Source organism: Pseudoliparis swirei, chromosome 1, assembly GCF_029220125.1.
Source record: "Pseudoliparis swirei isolate HS2019 ecotype Mariana Trench chromosome 1, NWPU_hadal_v1, whole genome shotgun sequence".
Classification (NCBI taxonomy): Eukaryota; Metazoa; Chordata; class Actinopteri; order Perciformes; family Liparidae; genus Pseudoliparis; species Pseudoliparis swirei.
Genome location: NC_079388.1, coordinates 4,809,622 through 4,836,680, shown reverse-complemented (window position 1 = coordinate 4,836,680; position 27,059 = coordinate 4,809,622). Strand labels below are relative to the sequence as shown.

General features: G+C 44.7%; 1 protein-coding gene across 5 annotated transcripts in view; it reads left to right on the top strand.

The window, feature by feature from the left end:
* The window catches only part of hivep1 (HIVEP zinc finger 1), a 53,726-nt gene that overhangs the window by 6,969 nt on the left and 19,698 nt on the right, over nucleotides 1-27,059 (top strand). The window contains exon 1 of one of the 5 annotated variants that reach the window (XM_056414367.1): nucleotides 19,702-19,803. The exons of 3 other annotated variants lie outside the window; for them this stretch is intronic. In XM_056414367.1, the coding sequence (XP_056270342.1) occupies nucleotides 19,734-19,803 (70 nt within the window). In that variant the 5' untranslated portion in view covers nucleotides 19,702-19,733. Of the gene's footprint in view, nucleotides 1-19,701; nucleotides 19,804-24,584; nucleotides 24,664-27,059 lie in introns of those variants that run through there. One more of the 5 variants, XM_056414400.1, reaches the window with a different exon arrangement.

Below are 27,059 nucleotides of genomic sequence, written 5' to 3'. Positions count from 1 at the left end.
TTGGTTAGTCTGTAGGAGACGTGGCCTGGTTGGTTAGTCTGTAGGAGGCGTGGCCTGGTTGGTGAGTCTGTAGGAGGCGTGGCCTGGTTGGTTAGTCTGTAGGAGGCGTGGCCTGGTTGGTTAAGCCGTAGGAGGCGTGGCCTGGTTGGTTAAGCCGTAGGAGGCGTGGCCTGGTTGGTTAGGCTGTAGTAGGCGTGGCCTGGTTGGTTAGGCTGTAGGAGGCGTGGCCTGGTTGGTTAGTCTGTAGGAGACGTGGCCTGGTTGGTTAGTCTGTAGGAGGCGTGGCCTGGTTGGTTAGTCTGTAGGAGACGTGGCCTGGTTGGTTAGTCTGTAGGAGGCGTGGCCTGGTTGGTTAGTCTAGGAGACGTGGCCTGGTTGGTTAGTCTAGGAGACGTGGCCTGGTTGGTTAGTCTGTAGGAGACGTGGCCTGGTTGGTTAGTCTGTAGGAGACGTGGCCTGGTTGGTTAGTCTGTAGGAGGTGTGGCCTGGTTGGTTAGGCCGTAGTAGGCGTGGCCTGGTTGGTTAGGCCGTAGGAGGCATGGCCTGGTTGGTTAGGCTGTAGGAGGCGTGGCCTGGTTGGTTAGGCTGTAGGAGGCGTGGCCTGGTTGGTTAGGCTGTAGGAGGCGTGGCCTGGTTGGTGAGGCTGTAAGAGACGTGCCCTGGTTGGTTAGTCTGTAGGAGGCGTGGCCTGGTTGGTTAGGCTGTAGGAGGCGTGGCCTGGTTGGTTAGGCTGTAGGAGGCGTGGCCTGGTTGGTTAGGCTGTAGGAGGCGTGGCCTGGTTGGTTAGGATGTAGGAGGCGTGCCCTGGTTGGTGAGGCTGTAAGAGACGTGCCCTGGTTGGTTAGGCTGTAGGAGGCGTGCCCTGGTTGGTGAGGCTGTAAGAGACGTGGCCTGGTTGGTTAGGCTGTAGGAGGCGTGGCCTGGTTGGTTAGGCTGTAGGAGGCGTGGCCTGGTTGGTTAGGCTGTAGGAGGCGTGGCCTGGTTATTCGGTCGCAACGAAAAACTGTGCCTCGGAGTTGAACCCACCGCTTGAGGCCGTTTCCCTTCCTGCTGCTCTCCCTCTGCCGGAGACCTCAGGGCGGTTTCTCTCTCCTCCGCTGTCGGTGTCAGGGATGGAAAGTAACTCGTACACATTAAGTGCTGCACTTAAAATGGTATTTGAGGTGCTTGTCCTTGAGTATTTCCATCTTGTGCATTTTTATACTTCCGCTCCACCACATCTCAGGTAAACGTTGTTTCTTCTTCTTCTTCGAGATGCGTGGTTCTCACAGCAGCGCTAAACTATAAACGCTCCCTGTAGTCCCGTGTATGATGCACGTCTGCAGCTGAAACAACAGGTTATAAAGGAGTTAAACAGTAGCATACACATTCATAAAAATAATCTATCTTTTATTTATCCCTGTGGGGAAATTCTTCTCTGCATTTGAACCATCCTTAGTTTTGAAGCTGCACTTGAGACCGGGGAGCAGCTGAGGGTTCAGTGCCTTGCTCAAGGACACGTTAACATACAACCAATGGGGACAGCGGGGATGGAACCGGGTACCTCGTGGTTAGGGGACGACCGCCATGAGCTACAGCCGACCCCTACCGTAATGCAGCAGGGTGTCCAGAAACCAGACTAAAACACTTTCGCTAATGTTTAACTTTGACTCATGTTGGAGTGTCTTCACCCAGCCGGTACGGCTTGTCGTCCGTGTGTGTGTGTTAGAATATGTGTGTGTGTGGCGTTCAGCGTGCCCCTGAAAATGCCCAGACTTGTTAGCAACGCCAGTATTTATAGCACTGACTTCTGCATTCCTGCTGTCTTATAAAACATTTTTAAAAAGGCTCCTCACACCAGAGCCCGACAGGTCTCTATGGAGAACATGCTGCGTGGTAAATGGTGAACAACGGCAGTGAGCGTGTGTGTGTGTGTGTGTCTGTGTGTGTGTTGGTGGGTGGGTGGGTGTGGCTATGTTTAACGAGTTGGAAAAATGTTTACACCCATAAAGCCGATGGAGTCCCCCCGACATGCTTCACTGATGGTCAAGAAATAAAGTGTGCACGTTTTATTGCCTCAACTCTGGTGGCTGATTAATGTTTTGGTTTTATTGTAGTTTATTGGTTTTATTGTAGTTTATTGGTTTTATTAAAGTTTATTGTTTTTTATAGTTTAGTTTATTGGTTTTATTGTAGTTTATTTGTTTTATTGTAGTTTATTGTTTTTTTAAAGTGTATTGGTTTGTAGTTTATTGGTTTTATTGTAGTTACCTTCGCATTGAAAATGCCGGAAGGTTATGTTTTGATCGCCGTGTATTTATTTATTTATTTATTTGTATGCGTGTTATTCGCAAAACTCAAAAAGTATTGAACCGAATCACATGAAATTTGGTGGGATGATTGTTTATTATCCGGGGACCAGTTGATTAGATTTTGGGATCGATCGGGTCAAAGGTCAAAGGTCATGAACAGGTCAAAATCTTTCGCAGAACTCAAAAAGTATTGAACCGAATCGCATGAAATTTGGTGGGATGATTGTTTATTATCCGGGGACCAGTTGATTAGATTTTGGGATCGATCGGGTCAAAGGTCAAAGGTCATGAACAGGTCAAAATCTTTCGCAGAACTCAAAAGTATTGAACCGAATCGCATGAAATTTGGTGGGATGATTGTTTATTATCCGGGGACCAGTTGATTAGATTTTGGGATTGATCGGGTCAAAGGTCAAAGGTCATCAACAGGTCAAAATCTTTCGCATAACTCAAAAAGTATTGAACCGAATCGCATGAAATTTGGTGGGATGATTGTTTATTATCCGGGGACCAGTTGACTAGATTTTGGGATCGATCGGGTCAAAGGTCAAGGTCAAAGGTCATGAACAGGTCAAAATGTTCTTGAATCGCATGAAATTTGGTGGGATGATTGGTTATTATCCGGGGACCATTTGATTAGATTTTGGGATCAATCGGGTCAAAGGTCAAGGTCATGGAAAGGTCAAACTCTTTTTTTACCATAGCACGATACATTTTGTCCAATTGGCATGCAACTAATGCCAAAATGTTCATAATTCAATGCCCAATCTTGTGATATGCGAAGGTATGCGCTCTACCGAGTGCCCATTCTAGTTTATTGGTGTTATTGTAGTTTATTTGTTTTATTGTAGTTTATTGTTTTTTTAAAATAGTTTATTGGTTTGTTGTTTATTGGTTTTATTGTAGTTTATTTGTTTTATTGTGTCTAAGATGGATTTCCATGTTTTCTTCTTCTTCTTCTTCTTCTTCTTCTTCTTCTTCTCACCGCCTCGGTAATTTACAGCAAAGTGACGACAGCTTGCCGTCAATGATCGACCGGGGGCCTCGGGCCCCGCCGCCTGGTTAAATATCCAGGGTCAGAATGAACTGCACTAATCGGGGGTTAACAGATAACCCGAGGACGGCCCCACGCCGGACGCAGAGTGCTCTGTGTGTTTGCTTTTGAACGTTTGAGCTTCAGTTTGAACCCTCAACGTGTCTCAAATGAAGGTCAGAGAGGTTTTTCTAACGGAGGGGTAGAAAACCCTTAAAAACACTTTTTATGTGAGCGCAGCTGGAAACAGTTATGCTGCTGAGTGAAGCTTTAAAATTGGCCTATTGAGCCACAAGAAGAACATCATTCATATTTACAATAAAATAATTATTTATAACCTTGTCAATGTCTTGACGATATTTTATATTCATTTTGCAATTAATTTGATAAATAAAAGTGAGATTTTTCATGGGAAACACCAAATTGTCTGGCTGACCCCAAACTTTTGAACGGTCGTGTATGAATATAAACAGGCTTGAGTTTACTCTGACACCTTATTTTCATCAAAAGTACCAAAGAAGAACCATTCCATTTCTTTTCGATGTGAATAATAACGCTGTAGGCGGGTGACCCAGCGCCGTACGTTAAGTACCACTCGGTTATATTAATAAGTTTATAAAGACAGAAGCATTTGCCCCAGAGGTGCAGACAAAGAGTTAAACGCGGCGAACAGATTTCTACATGTTGCATCACGCGCAGGCAGCCAAACCAGTGTTTCCGTACGGTGCATTCAAATTACACACTCGCACAAAGGGAACCTCTCTCCCAGAGGCAGGAGGAGTAAACCCGGGTTTTAGCAACAGTAACTACAACAGACGGCCCCAAACTAGTTCAGGGATGTCTGTTTGAATGAGTGCGAGCCGACGGAGGCGCTTCCTCTGTGACGGGGAGGCGTCTCCACGGCGAGAGGAACGGCTCACTGGGACCCGAGATGGCAGGTCCTTCTTCTTTAGTGAGGAATATCATAATAAACTGTAATGCATTTCCCTGTGTGTGTGTGTGTGTCCAGTGGGTCAGACGACGCAACACAAAGGTTTTGAGGATGGAACAAGGTGATTTTTTTTCTTTCTTTTACGGATCTTTTTTGAGCACTTTGTCTCCATATTTGCGTGAACTCTTAATAGGGAGGCGTGTCTCGCAGGTGGCGCTGTGTTATATATATATTTTTTAACCACCTCGGTCCATCATCGGATCCGCCCCTCAGGAACCGCCCCAACACCTGGTCACATCTGGTTCAGAGGAAACCAATTATTTCTGATTTGTGAGGACGTTCAGACGGCCGACCGACCGCCGGTCAAACGTTTGCAACGCGCCGCTTTGTGTTAGGAAAATATCATCAATTACGTTTTTTTTAAAAATATTATTGGAATTATTTCATCGTTTAATTAGCTGACGAGACGACGCTTCTTGATCAATCAATAGAAAATGAGTTACAATTAATCGGCTCCTTTCTAAAGTATTTTGGTACACGTAAGTAGTTGTGTACTTTTTTAATAATAATTACGATAGTACTATACGCTTTTCCAGACACACTTTTTTTTTTGGCACTCACATTTTTGTATTTGTTTAGACATATTAACATGAAATAAACACAAACATGTCAGACATAAAAATAAAAACAAATATATATACACACACATATATATATATATATATACATACAGACATATACACATACAAATACATACACACATAAAACAGGACACAATTAAATGGATTAATTGATGATGATAATCATGTTCATTGATCATACAGGAGTGTACGTCGTTCCCTCGCTCTGCGGTATCTAAATGGAGAAAACGGCGTTTATTTCCCCAGAGCTCTGACATCTGTCTTCCGTGGTAACTCCTGTGTCTCTATCAAAGTGTTCAACCGAAGCCAGAATATGGGACAATCTGTTCATCTTAATGGGGACTTCTTTTATTCCTGCAGCGCAAAGGTCATCCAAAGGTCATCCAAAGGTCATCCGGTTCATCCTGATGTGACTGGAACCAAAGTCACGCGATCACAAGTCAAACCGTTCAATCAAATGATGATTCCCCATCGGGTCATCTTTACTGTGTGTGTGTGTGTCTTTGTGTGTGTGTGTCTCTGTGTGTGTGTGTGTGTGTGTGTGTGTCTCTATGTGTGTGTCTCTGTGTCTATGTGTGTCTCTCTGTGTGTGTGTGTCTCTGTGTCTATGTGTGTGTTTGTGTGTGTCTCTGTGTTTGTCTCTGTATGTGTCTGGGTGTGTCTATGTGTGTGTGTCTATGTGTGTGTGTCTCTGTGTCTGTGTCTGTGTGTGCATGTGTGTCTGTCTGTGTGTCTGGGTGTGTGTGTGTGTGCATGTGTGTCTGTCTGTGTGTATGTGTGTCTGTGTGTGTGTGTGTGTGTGTGTGTGTGCATGTGTGTCTGTGTATGTGTGTCTGTGTGTCTGTGTGTGTGTGTGTGTGTCTGTCTGTGTGTCTGTGTGTGTGTGCATGTGTGTGTCTGTGTGTCTGGGTGTGTGTGTGTGTGCATGTGTGTCTGTCTGTGTGTGTGCATGTGTGTCTGTCTGTGTGTGTGTGTGTGTATGTGTGTGTGCCTTCATCTACTGCCCAACACATTATTGGGCTTCAACTTGTTCAAAGTGAAGGGCTCAGAGCAGCCAAGTTAAATTGGAGCAAACGAACGGTTGACCTTCCCCCTACTTGTTGGTACCTTTCTCCCCTCCACAGGTGAGCTTTTGTGCCCCCCCCACCCCCCCCCCTCCGCCACCCCACCACCCCTACCCAGTGGAGCCACTTCCTGGAAACTTTGTTGAGCGGCATTGATGTTGGCAACTCGGAGAGGCGTGAGCACCCGAGTGCGAATGACGAATTAAGGGAAGGGGAAAAAGTATAACAAACGTGTGTGTGGGGGGGCGGGACCAAAACACCAGAACACCAGAACAGTGGCAGAACTTCTGGCTGGATGTCACATTATTTCCGAGATGTGCTCACGGAGAGCTCCGATATACGCAGCGACAAAACCTGCCTCCGTTTGGACAAGGGGCTGCTGAAACTCAAGGGGGGGGGGTGGCTAATTTAGGATTCTGGGGGAGAATGTGATGCCAGTTTAAACTGCAGGAGTTTAAAAAAACATGGAGTAAAAAAATAAAATAAAACATTTAAATCGCTTTGGAAAAAAATCTAGAAAGAAGGGACTCTGTCTGTAAGCCGGAAACCCTTAAAAGGTTTGTTGTGTGGGGTGTGTGGGGTGTGTGTGTGTGTGTGTGTGTGTGTGTGTGTGTGTGTGTGCAGAGCTGGCATTGCTTAATGGGTTGCACACGCAAAGCCCAATGTAGGGGTTGCCAGGGAAACAGAGCAGCATGAGTCTCGGTCTGCAGGTGCTGTTCCTACTGGAACCTCCCCCAAATGTGTGTGCAGGAGGGGGGGGGGGCAGCAGCATCCTGGGGGAGACTGGTAAAAAAATAGAAATGTTGATGTAAATGCACAATGAGTAGTGTGAGAGCATGGAAAGTTTGGGATTATTGTGAGCGCGGCGTCGTCTTCAAAGGAAACTAAACGACGCTTCACTTGCACAGACAAGTTTCCCCCTCCAGCTGAAACGATTAGTTTATTAATTAATGAATTAGGAAAACAACTATTGATAATTGTTTCATCAAAACCACAGAATCAGACACTTCTCCGGCTGGCAGAAATATTTACATATTAAGAAGTAAGTTGAACGTCCTGTAATTGAGTTCTTCAAGAGCTCTGCAGAGAGTCAGATTTATATATATATTATAATATATATAACATATATACATATATAATATATATATATATAACATATATACGTATATATATCATATATATGATATATATATATTATATATATACTTCTCTGTTCTCAATTTACAATGTTATAAAACTTCACATTTGAGAAGCTGTAGCCAAGTAATGTATTATTGTCTCTGCTTGACAAATGACTTGAGTAAACAATTAAGTGAGAGAAATAAACAACAACAATAAACATTGCCCAAGCGTGACTTTTTTCAAAATGGCCAGATTTTATTTGAACAAAAAGATATTCATGTGAGCTGATAGATTGCATGTGTCGCTCACCCATTAAATGAAGAAATGTGTCGGATTAGGAGATAAACGTCTGTAGGACGGCATCGAGATCCAGTCAAATGGGTTGGAGAAAGAGCAGTATATTGTATATATTATTATAGGGAGGTTGTCGTCTGTAGATGTTTTCATCCGCTGACGGTTTCATTCTTTTTAATGTTGCCGGTAATCTGTGAACGCCTGAGGAACCCCTGAAGATGCTTTATAAAAAATCGGCACAAGCTCACTGATTTAGGTTTTGGGGGTCAAAGGTCACTGTGGCCTCAACGAAACAATTTTGTGTCCATATCGCAATAATTCATTAAGTTATCGTCAGTCTTTCTGCACACGAGTCTGATAGTTCTGTGTCGTGGATGTTCAGGTGCTTCATGCGTCTCGATGGATTCGTGTGACCGGCTCAGCCGCCTGAACGTGAAGACGTGCCCGTGGGGCTCAGTGTCGGTGGGCGGTGAGGTTAGAGGGGGAAATGGTGGAAATGTGCCGTCGTCACTTCAGACGTCTCCCCTCCACCGAGTGACGAGCCCTGAAGCTTCACTCAGACATTCCTCTCTGGTTCAAAGGCTCCTCTGTGCCCCCCCCCCCCCTTCCTGCTCTCCTTATCCTCATCTCTCCCCCACAAGTCGGCGTCCAGTCTGGGTCTGAGCTCGGATCATGCATTGATTCATAAGTCTCCAGGAGAGCTGCTGACTCCCACTTCCCCTCGTGCCAATGAAGCCGTTTTTGCCGCAGCGACACAACAGCTCATAATTAATTCAGTGTCAGCATCTTAATTCTGCTCACGGCATCACGGAGCGTGTATTTACTTCACTGATTACACACATTACGGGCAGATGTAAGGGAGGAGGAAGCGGGAGGAGGAAGCGGGGGGTGTGTGTGTGTGTGGGGGGGGGGTAACTTCCATTTCAGGTTCAGTCGGTGGAGTCTAGTCGGCCTCCAGGGGAGTCGCTGCCGCCGGGCCCACCAGATGTGCAGGGCGGTTGGGCAGACGGGCCAGGAGGGCGGAGGCCGGCTTCCTGAAGGTCAGGCCGTGGGCGGCAGTTATCGACAGAGACCCTCACCGCCGCGAGGGCAACCGCCATCATCGCTCAGCGGCCAATCAGAGCACAGCAGCGTAGGGGTCACGTGCACAGGGAGGCCTTCTTGAAAAACAAAACCTGCACGCGGCGAGAAGCTTCGCTGCTTCTTTGGAGCGGGGCCTTCTCTTTGTCAGCGACACTCAGTTTTTAAATGATAATGGAGAAAATTGCAGCGGGCCTTTCGTGGCGAGCAGCGTCCGAGGCCCTTTGTGTGTGTTGACACGACGCTTGAACTCAAAGAAGAGACGCCTGTCGGTGAACTTGAGACATGTTTGAGTTGCCTTGCCTCCAGTTGTTATGCCAAGCTATGACTCGAGGTCCAAAATCAACATGTTTTAAATGAGTCTTTTTTCATTTATATATAATACATATATATTATATATACTGTATATATAATATATATATATATTATGTATACTGTATATATATATATATATATTGTATATTATATATTTATGTATACTGTATTTATATACATGACTGTCTCAGAAAATTAGAATATTGTGATGAAGTTCTTTATTTTCTGTAATGCAATTAAAAAAACAAAAATGTCATGCATTCTGGATTCATTACAAATCAACTGAAATATTGCAAGCCTTTTATTCTGATTTATTGCTGATTATGGCTTACAGCTTAAGAAAACTCAAATATCCTATCTCTAAATATTAGAATATCATGAAAAAGTATACTAGTAGGGTATTAAACAAATCACTTGAATTGTCTAATTAACTCGAAACACCTGCAAGGGTTTCCTGAGCCTTGACAAACACTCAGCTGTTATAAATCTTTTTTTTTACTTGGTCTGAGGAAATATTAAAATTTTATGAGATAGGATTTTAGAGTTTTCTTAAGCTGTAAGCCATAATCAGCAATATTAAAAGAATAAAAGGCTTGCAATATTTCAGTTGATTTGTAATAAATCCAGAATGCATGACATTTTTGTTTTTTTAATTGCATTACAGAAAATAAAGAACTTTATCACAATATTCTAATTTTCTAAGACAGTCCTGTATATACTGTATATATATATATACACAGATATAAGCTGGAGCCATATAATGTATTATTGTCTCTGCTTGACTAATGACTGAGTAAACAATTAATAGTGAGAGAAATAAACAACAACAATAAATATCTACATTTGTTCTAATACATGTTGCCCCATCACAAATCCTCCAAAGAACCATTCCTGAATGTTTGTGCCTGAATCTTCAGGTCAGAGAATAAGAGACTGAGAGGAGTTTGTCCGTGGCTGCCCGACGACCCCGTGGACTCCGGCGGGTCGATGGTGAAAGATCGAAAGCCGCCCCCCCTCCCTCCCCCTGAAAAGGGTGTGAGTCATGGGGGGGGGGGGGGGAGGTTGAGCAGGGTCGAGCAGGGTCGGCGAGGTCGGATCAATGTTTTAAAGACGTTCGCACAGTTCTATTTGGAGCGGGGTCAGGAGGTTGTCGGCCGCCACCACCTTTCGCCGTGCTGTGAGGGCGCAGTGACAAGTTGAGGCGGTGAGGTGTGACGAGCCGTCGCCCTCGACAACCCTGAACCAATGCGTCTTCGAGATACCTTTTGCATTGTTGAACGTGTCACCACTCGAGCCACGGAGGATGTTGGCGTGGCGTCACAACGATATAAGCCGCCTTGACCCAGCAGAGGGGACGGCGGCTCTACGGTGGGAAACCACGGGGTCACATCAGGCTTCTGCAGCCACGGTCAAAGAGAAATGCCTCGGAAGAGAAGAGAGGGTAACAGGAGGGAAATGAAAGGGGGGCGAAGATGGTGAGGATGGCAGAGCGCCAGAGTTGAGGGTGTAAAAAGGAGGGTTAATCAGGAGGCTGTGAACATATGTGGGAGGAGGAGAAAGAGGAGGGAGGAAGGGGTGCCTGCCTGCTGGCAGAGCTTTATCCTCTTGCGTAACATGAGCCATCTCTTCCTTTAGCCGCTGTTGCCATGGGAAGAGATGTTGTGGGGGGGGGCTTCACGATGCCTCACGGGCGGGGGAGACTGGGGGATTCTGAGCCACGGCTCTCCTCCTCGAAGCAGAGATATTTTTAGACCTCCCATTTCTGGTTGATTTCAGTCGAAGCGTTAAGCAACGCCGGCGGCTATCCCCAAACACACATTTTATCAAAATACATACGTGTGTGTGTGTGTGTGTGTGTGTGTGTGTGTGTGTTTGTGTGAAATAGTGTGAGAACCTGCAGGGCGTCAATATGTGACTCATCTGGTTCAGGTGTGTCTTGTAAAATAAAATCCGGGCATTGTTCACAGCTCTGATTTATTATTTTTTTATCATGTGCATGGCATGACTAACTGGAGTCTCAGCATTGGATGTGTTGTTGTTCTGTCTAATGGTGTGTGTGTGTGTGTGTGTTGTTATTAGTCTCATCCAGTTGGGTGAGCGATAAAGAAAACATGCATCCTCACCTGTAGCGCTGATATCAACAGGGATACAAGGGTTATTGTTATGGTTACCCAAAGATAAAATGGTTATTGTTGGGCTTACCCAAAGATAAAAGGGTTATTGTTAGGGTTACCTAAAGATAAAAGGGTTATTGTTAGGGTTACCTAAAGATAAAAGGGTTATTGTTAGGGTTACCCAAAGATAAAAGGGTTATTGTTAGGCTTACCCAAAGATAAAAGGGTTATTGTTAGGGTTACCCAAAGATAAAAGGGTTATTGTTAGGCTTACCCAAAGATAAAAGGGTTATTGTTAGGGTTACCTAAAGATAAAAGGGTTATTGTTAGGGTTACCTAAAGATAAAAGGGTTATTGTTAGGGTTACCCAAAGATAAAAGGGTTATTGTTAGGCTTACCCAAAGATAAAAGGGTTATTGTTAGGCTTACCCAAAGATAAAAGGGTTATTGTTAGGGTTACCCAAAGATAAAAGGGTTATTGTTAGGCTTACCCAAAGATAAAAGGGTTATTGTTAGGGTTACCTAAAGATAAAAGGGTTATTGTTAGGGTTACCTAAAGATAAAAGGGTTATTGTTAGGCTTACCCAAAGATAAAAGGGTTATTGTTTGGGTTACCTAAAGATAAAAGGGTTATTGTTAGGGTTACCTAAAGATAAAAGGGTTATTGTTAGGCTTACCCAAAGATAAAAGGGTTATTGTTAGGGTTACCCAAAGATAAAAGGGTTATTGTTAGGCTTACCCAAAGATAAAAGGGTTATTGTTAGGGTTACCTAAAGATAAAAGGGTTATTGTTAGGCTTACCTAAAGATAAAAGGGTTATTGTTAGGGTTACCCAAAGATAAAAGGGTTATTGTTTGGGTTACCTAAAGATAAAAGGGTTATTGTTGGACTTACCCAAAGATAAAAGGCTTATTGTTAAGGTTACCTAAAGATAAAAGGGTTATTGTTTGGGTTACCTAAAGATAAAAGGGTTATTGTTGGACTTACCCAAAGATAAAAGGGTTATTGTTAGGGTTACCTAAAGATAAAAGGGTTATTGTTAAGGTTACCCAAAGATACAAGGGTTATTGTTAGGGTTACCTAAAGATAAAAGGGTTATTGTTAGGGTTACCTAAAGATAAAAGGGTTATTGTTAAGGTTACCCAAAGATACAAGGGTTATTGTTACCCTTTGAACAATGGTTAGAGTAACTCAGAGTTCAAAAGGAGGTGGTTAGCTTAGCTTAGCATAAAGGCTGGAAACATTTGCTAGCCTTGCTCTATCACCAGCGTTTACAAACCCCCTAAATTAGCAGATTAATCTGTTTTCTTTCCATACACAAACAGAAAACACAAATAAATGCTAATTCGCCGTTTTGGACTCCTTTGTTACCGACGAGGACGAGTATCGAACCTCCGAGTCGGGAAGAAAGCAACCAACGTTACTCCGACGGTTCCTCTCGGTCGTTGAAGGCCTTATATTGATCAGAAGTGACTCTGTGTGTAAAGACACTGCAGTTTTCCATCAGTTTAAACAATGATGTAGTCATATTCTTTTCTTTAAAAACTTTTTTGAATGTCTTTTGATGTTTTTTGGGGCTATTGGTCAGAAAAATAAAAAAATAAACACAGTTCAGATCCCAAATCTGCAGATTTAGAGTCAAAAATCTCTCAACATCATCATGACATCCACACCTGGCAGTCCCCGCCACCCCCCCCCCCCCTTTATTTACTCACTGCTGATGTAGAGACAGGTCCCCCCCCCCAGTATATTTATAGCCTTCGCGGGCCGTGCGCCACACGTAGGTTTATAGCCGCTAATCTGATGTGTGTGTGAGTTACGGAGGAGTTAGAGCTGTTTTTAGATCCTCCATCCCGCTTTGTTTTCTTTCTCTTTTTTTCTCGGAGAGGGAACACTGCTGCTTGGCAGGGAGGGCTTTCCCTGGTTTGAAGAAGAGGGAATGTGTTGAGGAAGAGAGGAGAAGAGAGAAGGAGGGAGGGTGGAAGAAGGAACACAAAGGCAAACAGGCAGGAGGAGGAGGAGGAGGAGGAGGAAGCGTGGTTGCTGCACTGACAGTGGAGGAAAGCAGACAGGAGTGAGAAGTGAGAGAGAGAGAGAGAGAGAGAGAGAGAGAGAGAGGAGGACACATGCTCGGCTTTGCGCTCTCATTTGTCTTTGACTTTTTATTTTATTTTTACTCTCCACCCTCTACGGACAGACGGGAGTCAGAGGAATGCCAGCGCTTATTAGTCGGGAGAGTGCCCGGCTTTGTGTGCGTCTCTCTGGGTCGGGAATGTCAGGTGTCCCCCCCTCCTTCTCCTCCTCCTCCTCTTCCTCCTCTCCTTCTCCTGGAGAGCACAAGTGACTCCGGGAGGAGAAACCAGCAGCAGCAGCCGGCAGCGGCTCTTTCTGAGGAAGTGTGGACTCTCTCCGGCTAACAGGTAGGCTACAAACGGGCAACAGGCAATAGGCAACAGGCAGCGGGCAACAGGCAGCAGGCAGCAGGCAACAGGCAGCAGGCAGCGGGCAACAGGCAACAGGCAGCAGGCAGCGGGCAACAGGCAGCAGGCAACAGGCAGCAGGCAACAGGCAGCAGGCAGCGGGCAACAGGCAGCGGGCAGCGGGCAACAGGCAGCGGGCAACAGGCAGCGGGCAACAGGCAGCAGGCAACAGGCAGCGGGCAACAGACAACAGGCAGCGGGCAACAGGCAGCGGGCAACAGGTAGCAGGCAGCGGGCAACAGGTTGCTCGCGGCCGTGTGGACGACTTGTCTTCCTCGCGTCTCTCTCTTTCTCTCCCGGCTCATTGCATCGTTTCACTTTGACTTCCTTTCTGTGTTCCGCTTCCTGTCGCGCTGCTCGGAGTGTTTGTTTCTATGAGTTGTGTGTGTGTGTGTGTGTGTGTGTGTGTGTGTGTGTGTGTGTGTGTGTGTGTGTGTGTGTGTGTGTGTGTGTGTGTGTGTGTGTGTGTGTGTGTGTGTGTGTGTGTGTGTGTGTGTGTGTGTGCCGTAAATTGTATTTATATTTATCCGGATTGTTCACATTGTTTTGGGGGTCTGGATTAAACTACCTGCTGGTCTAAAGTCAGCGTCCTGGGTCCTAAAACAAGCGCTCCTCGTCCAGGCAGCTGACGTGCAGCTCGAGGACCGCACACAAGCTGCTGCCGTTACGCAACACTTGTGACTTGTTCCTCCTCACACCGTGACATCACCGGACTTTTTCTCTCGCAAAACATCCTTTCAGTTAATTGTCCTTCCCGTTAAATTCTTCCGTAATGACATTCCGCTCTTCTTCACATGCGTCATCTCATTAGCGTCCTGCCTCCGCCAATCCTCCCGCGGGGCAGGATTCCTCAGTCGCAATAAGTTTCCACTGTTTTTGTTTTTTTCAATTTGCACTTAACGAAAACCGCAACAACAACTTTAGAATAAACATTTATTTGGAATAAAGAGGGAACATCGTGTTATTATTCTTTACGTTAAGGAAATGAGGAACATAGCATCAGCTCTGCGTGAGGAGCAATAAGGAGACCGCCACGCTCCTCACTTCAGTCCACGAAACCAAAACAATTCATCCGTGCCGCATCCTGATAGCTTAGGGGCACCAGCTGTTTTATTTTAATAAACCGACTTCCAATATTGATGAAGGAGCGGGGTCGTAAGTGGAAGCCGGAAAACTTTCTTAGTTGTTTTTTGTAGATTTGTAAGTTTGTTGGAAATCTTGATTATTATTATTCTTATTATGAAAAAAAACAATGTTCAGAGCAGAGCTGCAACTTAAAAAACATAATATTATCGATCATGTATTGATTATGTCGTGGTTCCAGTGCTTTAGAGGTCAGACAGAGCTGCTTTATTACACTTTATCAAACTTGATATTTAGTGTGTTTTCATTTCTTTGTCAAGTCTAAAGTGTTGTTTATTTGTGAAAAAAGCTTATATATATATATAAGCTTTTTTCACAAATATAGAATATATTTGATATATATATATACATATATTTATATATATAAGCTTTTTTCACAAATATAGAATATATTTGATATATATATATATTTAAAAAATTAATTACTGAACATGCTGTACATTGCCAGTTTTTGTAAATATTTTGAAAGAAGTGTTTCAGATGGTCATGAACTGAACATCTGAGTTTTGGACTGTCGGTCAAACACAACATCTCAAGAGGTTATCTTCGGCTCAGTGAAGTTGTTGTATTGGTAAAATGATGAATCAATAGTTAGTTGCAGCTCAAATTAGGACCGGCATTGATATGTTTGTCTGTGAACATGTGAGTATACACACGCGTGTTGTTGGCTTCCTGGTTCTGATGATAAACATCGGAGGAGACGGAGTGTAGGAAAGAGACGAGAGAGGGAGAACATTTGAAAATGGAGTGTTCAATTTTTCAATTCAGTTTATTTTGAATAGCCCAATATCACAAATTACCAGTATGAGGAGGAGGGGAAGAGGCAGAAGGGAGGGAGGAGGACGACAAGTCAAGGTGGGGACATTGGGGGAGGGGTCAGTGAGGGGACGCCATGTCTCTGGAGCTCGCTGTGGTGATGTAACCTCCGGCCCACTGACCACGGCGGAGGGAAGCAGTGAGGAGCAGCGGTGAATGGCGTGGAGGTGGACGGCAACAATAACGCCACAGAGGAAGACGCGGCGTCCATCAGAACCATACCCGAGGTCAAAAGCTGCTGTTGAGTTTTGTTTTAATAGCAGACTGTTTGACTTCAATGAGGTCGTAGATCAATGGATTCTGGGTGTTTTGGACAAAGCGAGTTACCCAGAGACATCCATGTGAGAGTCAAGAAGTTCACTGAGACTCTCTTGACCAAACAATTCATTGAATACATGAGATGATGAACTTAATTGTTAATTGCACCCTTACTATGTCATATGGACAACATTAGCTTCGGTCATGCATTTCATTCAGACGTTTCTGTGAAGGTCAGTGTTGCTACGTGACGGCTTCTTTAGAATACATGAATATTTGGGTTGTTGTTTCACAGCTTGACTGCTCCGCGCTCTCTCACCGCCTCGCTGGTCGACACACACACATACGGCTGTGTGTTCTGGCCTCTGTTGGAACATGTCCCTCTGTGTGTACATGCACACACTACAGTGTGTATGTGCTGAATGAGTTATACAAGCAGATGTGTGTGTGGTGGCATCCAGGGAGAGAGAAACCAGAGAGGGCCTCAGAGCAGCTCCAGGAGAGCAACACACACTGTAACACACACTGTAACAACACACTGTAACACACAATGTAACAACACACTAACACACACTGTAACACATAATGGAACACACACTGTAACACACACTGTAACACACAATGTAACACACACTGTAACAACACACTGTAACACACACTGTAACAACACGCTGTAACACACACTGTAACACACACTGTAACAACACAATGTAACAACACACTGTAACACACACTGCAACACACACTGTAACAACACACTGTAACACACACTGTAACACACACTGTAACACACACTGTAACACACTGTAACAACACACTGTAACACACACTGTAACACACACTGTAACAACACACTGTAACACACACTGTAACACACACTGTAACACACTGTAACACACACTGTAACACACACTGTAACACACACTGTAACACACACTGTAACACACACTGTAGCAACACACTGTAACACACACTGTAGCAACACACACTGTAACATACACTGTAGCAACACACTGTAACACACACTGTAACACACACTGTAACATACACTGTAACACACACTGTAGCAACACACACTGTAGCAACACACTGTAACACACACTGTAGCAGCACACACTGTAGCAACACACTGTAACACACACTAACACACACTGTAGCAACACACTGTAGCAACACACTGTAACACACACTGTAACACACACTGTAGCAACACACTGTAACACACACTGTAACACACACTGTAGCAACACACTGTAGCAACACACTGTAACACACACTGTAGCAACACACTGTAGCAACACACTGTAACACACACTGTAGCAACACACACTGTAACAACACACACTGTAGCAACACACTGTAGCAACACACTGTAACACACACTGTAACACACACTGTAGCAACACACTGTAACACACACTGTAGCAACACACTGTAACAACACACTGTAACACACACTGTAACAACACACTGTAACACACACTGTAGCAACACACACTGTAGCAACACACTGTAACACACACTGTAGCAACACACTAACACACACTGTAACAACACACTGTAACACACACTGTAACACACACTGTAGCAACACACACTGTAACACACACTGTAGCAACACACTGTAACACACACTGTAACACACACTGTAGCAACACACTGTAGCAACACACTGTAACACACACTGTAACACACACTGTAGCAACACACTGTAACACACACTGTAACACACACTGTAACACACACTGTAGCAACACACTGTAACACACACTGTAGCAACACACTGTAACAACACACTGTAACACACACTGTAACAACACACTGTAACACACACTGTAGCAACACACACTGTAGCAACACACTGTAACACACACTGTAGCAACACACTAACACACACTGTAACAACACACTGTAACACACACTGTAACACACACTGTAGCAACACACACTGTAACACACACTGTAGCAACACACACTGTAGCAACACACTGTAACACACACTGTAACACACACTGTAGCAACACACTGTAGCAACACACTGTAACACACACTGTAACACACACTGTAGCAACACACTGTAACACACACTGTAACACACACTGTGGTAACACACTGTGGTAACACACTGTAACACACTGTGGTAACACACACTGTGGTAACACACTGTGGTAACACACTGTGGTAACACACACTGTTGTAACACAATGTGGTAACACACTGTAACACACTGTGGTAACACACTGTGGTAACACACTGTAACACACTGTGGTAACACACTGTGGTAACACACTGTGGTAACACACTGTAACACACTGTGGTAACACACTGTGGTAACACACTAACACACACTGTGGTAACACTCTGTGGTAACACACTGTAACACACTGTGTTACACACTAACACACACTGTGGTAACACACTGTGGTAACACACTGTGGTAACACACTGTAACACACTGGTAACACACTGTGGTAACACACTGTGGTAACACACTGTAACACACTGTGGTAACACACTGTGGTAACACACTAACACACACTGTGGTAACACTCTGTGGTAACACACTGTAACACACTGTGGTAACACACTGTAACACACTGTGGTAACACACTGTGTTACACACTAACACACACTGTGGTAACACACTGTGGTAACACACTGTAACACACTGTAACACACTGTAACACACTGTGGTAACACACTGTGGTAACACACTGTAACACACTGTGGTAACACACTGTAACACACTGTGGTAACACACTGTAACACTCTGTGGTAACACACTGTAACACACTGGTCACACACTGTAACACTCTGTGGTAACACACTGTAACACACTGTGGTCACACACTGTGTTACACACTAACACACACTGTGGTAACACACTGTGGTAACACACTGTGGTAACACACTGTAACACACTGTGGTAACACACTGTGGTAACACACTGTGGTAACACACTGTAACACACTGTGGTAACACACTAACACACTGTGGTAACACTCTGTGGTAACACACTGTAACACACTGTGGTAACACACTGTGTTACACACTAACACACACTGTGGTAACACACTGTGGTAACACACTGTAACACACTGTGGTAACACACTGTGTTACACACTAACACACACTGTGGTAACACACTGTGGTAACACACTGTGGTAACACACTGTAACACTCTGTGGTAACACACTGTAACACACTGTGTTACACACTAACACACACTGTGGTAACACACTGTGGTAACACACTGTGGTAACACACTGTAACACACTGTGGTAACACACTGTGGTAACACACTGTAACACACTGTGGTAACACACTAACACACTGTGGTAACACTCTGTGGTAACACACTGTAACACACTGTGGTAACACACTGTGTTACACACTAACACACACTGGTAACACACTGTGGTAACACACTGTAACACACTGTGGTAACACACTGTGGTAACACACTGTAACACACTGTGGTAACACACTGTGGTAACACACACTGTGGTAACACACTGTGGTAACACACTGTGGTAACACACTGTGTAACACACTGTAACACCCTGTGGTAACACACTGTGTCACACACTGTGTAACACGCTGTGGTAACACACTGTGGTAACACACACTGTAACACTCTGTGTAACACACTGTGGTAACACACTGTAACACCCTGTGTAACACGCTGTGTGACACGCGGCTCCTCCCGGTGAGTCGTGGCCCCTGGAGGAGCTTCCTGCTCATGGCCTCGTTCTCTCTGAACGGCTGAGATAATGAAGACGTCTTTGTTTCCCGACGGCAGACGTGAGTCTCGGTGAACCGTCACGACGCGTCTCTCGTGTTTCCACGAGCAACGCTTCACAACAGCCCTCAACACCTCGGCTCCTCCCCTCAGGAGTGAGCCGTGGGAGGCGGTGGACCGGGAGGCCCACGGCTGTTTTGCAATGGAAACGGCAGAAAGGAGGAAGAGGAGGGAGGAAGAGGAGGGAGGAGGGCCGCTGAGAGGCAGCCCGGAGACGTGAGCTGATCCTGAGCCGGATACACCGCTGCTCTGAAACATGATCAATGACCTGCGGTCAGATCCGTGTTTCCTGTCCGGGCCCGCTGCCTTTCGTCCCCCCGCCGCCTCCGCATCACCAGCTCCAGATCTGATGAGGAGGCGTCTCGCCTCCTCGGAGAGAAGGAGAAGGCTGCGACCGTTTCTCCTCCCGCAGCGCGGAGGTGATTAGATCCAGAGATCGGAGAACAACATCTCTCAAGCGGATGAAACTTCTTGGCCAGATACGTGTGAGGTTCCCCCGGCGGGACTCACGGCTGCACCGACGCCTGTGAGCGGGGACTGTGTCTCTGGTGATAAGTGGCGTTCAGGCTCCTCGGGAATTTCAGCAGCTGTGGAGCAACTATTCAAATCCTTCACATCGGTAACATTACTCTGATATTTTGATTACAAAATATTCGACAAGTAAAATTCCTGCTGTCAATATTTTGCTGACATACAATAAGCTTATGAACCTTAAATATCAGTACACCTGGGACTGATATATTCTTTTTAAATGCATACATATGTATATATATATATATATTAGGGCTGTGAAACGATTAAAAATTTTAATCGGGTTAATCACAGGTTTTTGTGGATTAATCATGATTAATCACATATTACCGATATTCTCGGTATATTTTGTGAGAACATAGAGATTTATGACAAAAGACAGATATATACATTTATACATTCTTCTCTACAATGGTGCTGCAACTCAGCAGTTATTTAGCAGTTTTTTTCCATATGGAACATTAATACATCTTCATCCTAAACAGAATGTTTAACCCTCCTGTTACCTTTCGGGTCAATTTGACCCCATTCAATGTTTAATGTCGGTGTTCTTTGGGGTCAATTTGACCCCAGGCTGTTTTTCACTGTCAAACATATAAGAAATATCAACTTTTTTATTTATTTAAAGGGCTATTTAGGTAGTCAACAAACAAACATAAAGTACCTCACACTTAAACTTGGGAAGCAATATTAATTCTAATAATTTTCTGGAGGTTTTAATTGCTGGGGTCAAATTGACCCGAGGGTAAAATATGTTAGTAAATGTAAAGGTAACAGGAGGGTTAAACAGAACATTTTCTCTTGTTTGTCAACCATTAACTCCACCATGATACAATCTAAAGGCCTCTAGTCTTCCTCTAGCAGCTGCTGAGGCAAACTGACTGTGTGGGTTTTCTTCATGAACTGGGCCGTGACGAAAGGGACGGCGGGGACACCGCTGCAAAGCTGAAACCTCACCGGCCCGGACAGGTGGACAGATTGACAAGTGACTTTTTTTTTGCTCGGTCCCGATGCGCGCGCACGGAGCTCTGTGGCGCGCGAGACGGAGATCGATAAGTGTTAACGCAACGCGAAGAGACAGAAATGACATGCTGCTGTGGAGATACGATCAACAACAGACGTTTAGTTTAGTTTAATAAAAGAACAAAGACGTGCTATAGAGAACATGTCAGGGGGCGGGCCAATCTTTTTAATGTCATGCGATCTACCGACACTACGCCGCGATCGACTGGCAGGTCGCGATCGACGTGTTGAGACCCCTGATCTACAGGAAGTAAAAGTCGTAACAAGGTTTCCGTAGGTGAACCTGCGGAAGGATCATTACCGATGAACAGACCGTCTGCATGAGAGCGGACAGAGTTCAGATTGAAGTGGTGTATTGGAAGCTCATTCTGCAAGTGACTTTTTTTTCGTCCCGACGACCAACAACAGACGGATTGGAAGCTCATTCTGCGCATGCGTTAAATGCGTAAAAAAAAAAACTAGTTAAACCTGAAATTGAATTAACTGAGTTAACGCGTTATTTTTCACAGCACTAATATATATATATAAATATGAAAATATTTGATATATATACGTGACATTATTTGATATATATATTTATATATAAAAATATATATGATGTTATTTGATTTATGTATATATACATCAAATAATATATATATATACATGACGTTATTTGAAAAGGAACCATACACTTTCTGGTCAAACTCAATATATATATATATATATGATAATATTTGATATATATACATGACATTATTTAAAATATATATATATATGATGTTATTTGATTTTTATATATATATATATATTAGTGCTGTGAAAAATAACGCGTTAACTCAGTTAATTAAATTACAGGTTTAACTAGTTGTTGTTTTTTAACGCATTTAACGCATGCGCAGAATGAGCTTCCAATCCGTCTGTTGTTGGTCGTCTCTAACCAGCAGCATGTCATTTTGTCTCTACGTGTCGCGTTAACACGACTCCGATCTCCGTCTCGCGCGCCGCAGAGCTCGGATGCCGGCGTGCGCGCGCACATCTGGACGAAAAAAAGTCACTTGCCCCCCCCCCCCTCTTCTCGGAGCTCTTGCCTGTCTTGAGAGCCCTGTAAATGTATATATGTGATTAATCATGATTAATCCACAGAAACCTGTGATTAACCTGATTAAAAATGTTAATCGTTTCACAGCCCTAATATATATATATATATGACGTTTTTTGAAAAGGAACCATACATTTTCTGGACTCAAGCACATTGGTTTCAAATTGCAGTTTGAAATTTTGCTTCTGATAAAAGTTTGAAGTATTTTTACCCCAAAAAAGCTCCTCTCCTTCCGGATGAACTAAGGGACGTGTGATTGTGGTGGTCGTGTGCGGTTCTGAGGAAAGTGACAAGAAGGTTATGATGGGAGCTTTCAATACAGGGTCTATTGCTTTGTTATTCATCGTTCCCCCCCTACACTGTGTGTGTGTGTGTGTGTGTGTGTGTGTGTGTGTGTGTGTGTGTGTGTGTGTGTGTGTGTGTGTGTGTGTGTGTGTGTGTGTGTGTGTGTGTGTGTGTGTGTGTGTGTGTGTGTGTGTGTGTGTGTGTGTTTTCCAGCTTTAACCCAATGGACGCCCAATGGGGTAGAGCACTAGCTGGATTACTTGATTCAGGCCCTGTTGCATGATCTCCGGTTCAGCCGTCATGAACACTGATTGTTCCCGCGGTGCATCCTCCACCTCCACCAACACGTCCATGGGCAGCGTCCCCGGTGATCCCTCCTGAGGTCATTTTTAAGAAATAGCAGAGGCCGTCGTCTCAGTGACTCCGAGCTGTCGCTTCGGCTTCTAATTACAGAGCGTGCTGTTGAGTCTCTGCCTGTGACGTGTGTGTCATCTTTGACCTGGCGGTGACGCTGCAGAATCTGCCCGGTCATCCTTGTTTGTGTGAATATTCAGCTGATTCTTTTCGGGAACCTCTTTTTACCTTCGCATTGAAAATGCCGGAAGGTTATGTTTTGATCGCCGTGTATTTATTTATTTATTTATTTATTTATTTATTTGTATGCGTGTTATTCGCAAAACTCAAAAAGTATTGAACCGAATCGCATGAAATTTGGTGGGATGATTGTTTATTATCCGGGGACCAGTTGATTAGATTTTGGGATCGATCGGGTCAAAGGTCAAGGTCAAAGGTCATGAACAGGTCAAAATCTTTCGCAGAACTCAAAAAGTATTGAACCTAATCGCATGAAATTTGGTGGGATGATTGTTTATTATCCGGGACCAGTTGATTAGATTTTGGGATCGATCGGGTCAAAGGTCAAGATCAAAGGTCATGAACAGGTCAAATCTTCTTGAATCACATGGAATTTGGTGGGATGATTGGTTATTATCCGGGGACCATTTGATTAGATTTTGGGATCAATCGGGTCAAAGGTCAAGGTCATGGAAAGGTCAAAATCTTTTTTTTTACCATAGCACGATACATTTTTGTCCAATTGGCATGCAACTAATGCCAAAATGTTCATAATTCAATGCCCAATCTTGTGATATGCGAAGGTATGCGCTCTAACGAGTGCCCGTTCTAGTTGTAACTGTAAAAACCCTCAGAACGTCCCCGAAATGACTAAACCGAACCCCAAGCAGAGGGAGCTTCCTTTAGTCCAGTGTAGTGAGGGTAGACATACAGACCCCCCCCCCCCCACCCCCATCTTAGGAGCACAAGCTATTGTTGACTTTGAACAATTCTGCAGCTTTCACAGTCACTTCCAGACTGTTTTGCCCACACACACACACACACACACACACAACCAACCACACACAGATGCATATGTACAACCACACACATACACACACACACAACCAAATGCACACACACACACACACAACCAAATGCACACACACAACCAAACACACACACATACCCACAGATGCATACATACATACAACCACACACACACACACAACCAAACACACACACATACACACACATACATGCACAAACACAACCACACACAGACACACACATCAGTACACACACACTCTCACACACACAGAGACACACACACACTCACACACACACTTGCTTAATTCTCAACAAATAGAAGCATCTAAAACATAAAATCCCTTCTGTGAAAAATGTGTTTTTGTTGCTCATGTGTGTGTATATAGATGCATACGTATATGTGTATATATATATGTATGTATATATATATACATATATTATTATGTTATATCAGCACAACACATCTATGTAGCTGCTCCTCTGTGACCTCTGTGACCTCTGTGCTGAGAGGATGTGGAGCAGAAGCTGTGGCTCTTCAGCCGGTGACTGAGCTGTTGGGCAACCGGCAGTTGGCCCGTGTTCCTCCTCCCCCTCTCCCAGCGAGAGGGACGGAGCGAGGTGGAAGGATCCCCTGAAGGGCGCCAAAGCCGGTTTAAGTGACATCACCCGGCCTGCTCTGTTTGGGCAGGCTCCGCCCCTCCACCTGCCCCTCCCCCCTCTTCCTGAGCCTTACAGGAATTCCCCTCCTCGTCACATTGTTGGTAGGTAACCGCCCCTCGCCGCCGCACAGTCACAGCTGATAGGGCGGAAACACAGGCTTGTGACTACTTGTGTTGACACTGGAGTGTGTGAGTGTGTGTGTGTGTATGTGTGTGTGTGTGTGTTTGTGTGTGTGTGTGCACTTGTTCTTTTTCCATACGGCTCTTTTGTTCCCTAACGACAGGAGCTTCTTCTTGTTCCATGAAACGCCAGCGGGGTAAGAAATGAACATTTAGTCCTTACAGACGGTCGTGAAACAAGCGACACGTCCTGCGTTGTTTACCTCCGCGAAGGAGCTGAAGGGGCGGTGGTGTCGGGGTGGTGTCAGACCTGTGTGTGTGTGTGTGTGTGCAGCAAACCATTTAGTTTGTTTGTGATGTTTCTTTCAACATCCAGAGAGCGAAGCACCTCACGCTCTCCTCAGAGCGAGCGAGACGAGGCTCTCGACAGGAAGCAGTCAGCGAGCTGTCACTACGCTGCGGCGCCGCGGTAACCAACGAGGTCATAGAGCGCCGCTTTTAGAATTTAGATTTCCCCGGGTCCGCGGGGCGCCGGGCCGCGCCGTCGGAAACCCACCGACGTCTGTTTAATTTGTGCTGACGTTTTATTTTATTTTATTTCAACTGTGCTCCGTTCTCCGTGGCGGGGGGGAGGAGCTTATTTAAAGAGCTGCATTTAACACTGACTGAGTGAAGCCGCTCTCCCGTGTGCATTAGTTGGGAGGCCGCTGCTCTGCTACGCACGCTAACGCCGTCTTAACATGGTTAGCTTCTGCGTCTATAAGTGTCGGACTGAGAGAGTTTATTAACTAACGAGGTCGCAACTAACAATTATTTTCACTTTTGTTTCCAATTAATTTGTCTCGAGAACATTCTATTAATAATAATCTTTAAGGGGACTTCTATTTAAAGACGTTGTTCCACATTTTGAGAAATGCACTCGTTCAGTTAGCTTAGCATAAAGACTGGAAACAGCTAGCCGGGCGCGACACAGTCTGCACCTCTAGAACTCATCAACGCGTTAATACGTCCTGCAAACAGACGAAATATAACGAGGTGATAACTGAGCTTCAGAGCTGCTGCTTAGCTCTTTTTTACACCTGTTTCCAGTCGTTATGCTAAGCTAAGCTAACTCTCTGCCGGCTGTAGCTCAACGTGTTCTCTGCATAGTCTCAAGGTTCAGTCTCAGGGTTTAGTCTCAAGGTTCAGTCTCAGGGTTCAGTCTCAAGGTTCAGTCTCAGGGTTTAGTCTCAGGGTTCAGTCTCTGCGTTCAGTCTCTAGGTTCAGTCTCTATGCTCAGTCTCAGGGTTCAGTCTTAAGGTTCAGTCTCAATGTTCAGTCTCTAGGTTCAGTCTCTAGGTTCAGTCTCTAGGTTCAGTCTCAAGGTTCAGTCTCTAGGTTCAGTCTCTAGGTTCAGTCTATAGGTTCAGTCTCTAGGTTCAGTCTATAGGTTCAGTCTCTAGGTTCAGTCTATAGGTTCAGTCTCTAGGTTCAGTCTATAGGTTCAGTCTCTAGGTTCAGTCTCAAGGTTCAGTCTCTAGGTTCAGTCTCAAGGTTCAGTCTATAGGTTCAGTCTCTAGGTTCAGTCTATAGGTTCAGTCTCTAGGTTCAGTCTCTAGATTCAGTCCCAAGGTTCAGTCTCAAGGTTCCGTCTCAAGGTTCCGTCTCAAGGTTCAGTCTATAGGTTCAGTCTCTAGGTTCAGTCTATAGGTTCAGTCTCTAGGTTCAGTCTCTAGATTCAGTCCCAAGGTTCAGTCTCAAGGTTCCGTCTCAAGGTTCAGTCTCAAGGTTCAGTCTCTAGGTTCAGTCTCAAGGTTCAGTCTCTAGGTTCAGTCTCTAGGTTCAGTCTATAGGTTCAGTCTCAAGGTTCAGTCTCTAGGTTCAGTCTCTAGGTTCAGTCTCTAGTTTCAGTCTATAGGTTCAGTCTCAAGGTTCAGTCTATAGGTTCAGTCTATAGGTTCAGTCTCTAGGTTCAGTCTCAAGGTTCCGTCTATAGGTTCAGTCTATAGGTTCAGTCTCAAGGTTCAGTCTATAGGTTCAGTCTCAAGGTTCAGTCTATAGGTTCAGTCTCTAGGTTCAGTCTCAAGGTTCAGTCTCAAGGTTCAGTCTCTAGGTTCAGTCTATAGGTTCAGTCTCAAGGTTCAGTCTCTAGGTTCAGTCTCTAGGTTCAGTCTCAAGGTTCAGTCTCAAGGTTCAGTCTATAGGTTCAGTCTCTAGATTCAGTCTCTAGGTTCAGTCTCTAGGTTCAGTCTCTAGGTTCAGTCTATAGGTTCAGTCTCTAGATTCAGTCTCTAGGTTCAGTCTCAAGGTTCAGTCTCTAGATTTTCTTGGGTGGTGAAATTGTTGTGACCTCCTCCGACTCATCATCTTTTTGGGCTGATGCACAATGCTCACTGGATGTGTGCACATGAGTTTGAGCTGGGTGAGTCCTCTGGGGGAAGTCGAGGCACCGGCTGGATGAAGTTTGACTCGCAGCTCGTTTTACTTCCTCTTTTCTGTTTTGCTTCCGAGAGACAGAAATAAAACAGCGTGCGTTTGTGTTTAGGCTCCGAGCTGCTGAATGTTTAACGTCTGGAACAGGAACCAATGTCTCTACTCTCTACGTCACACTGAT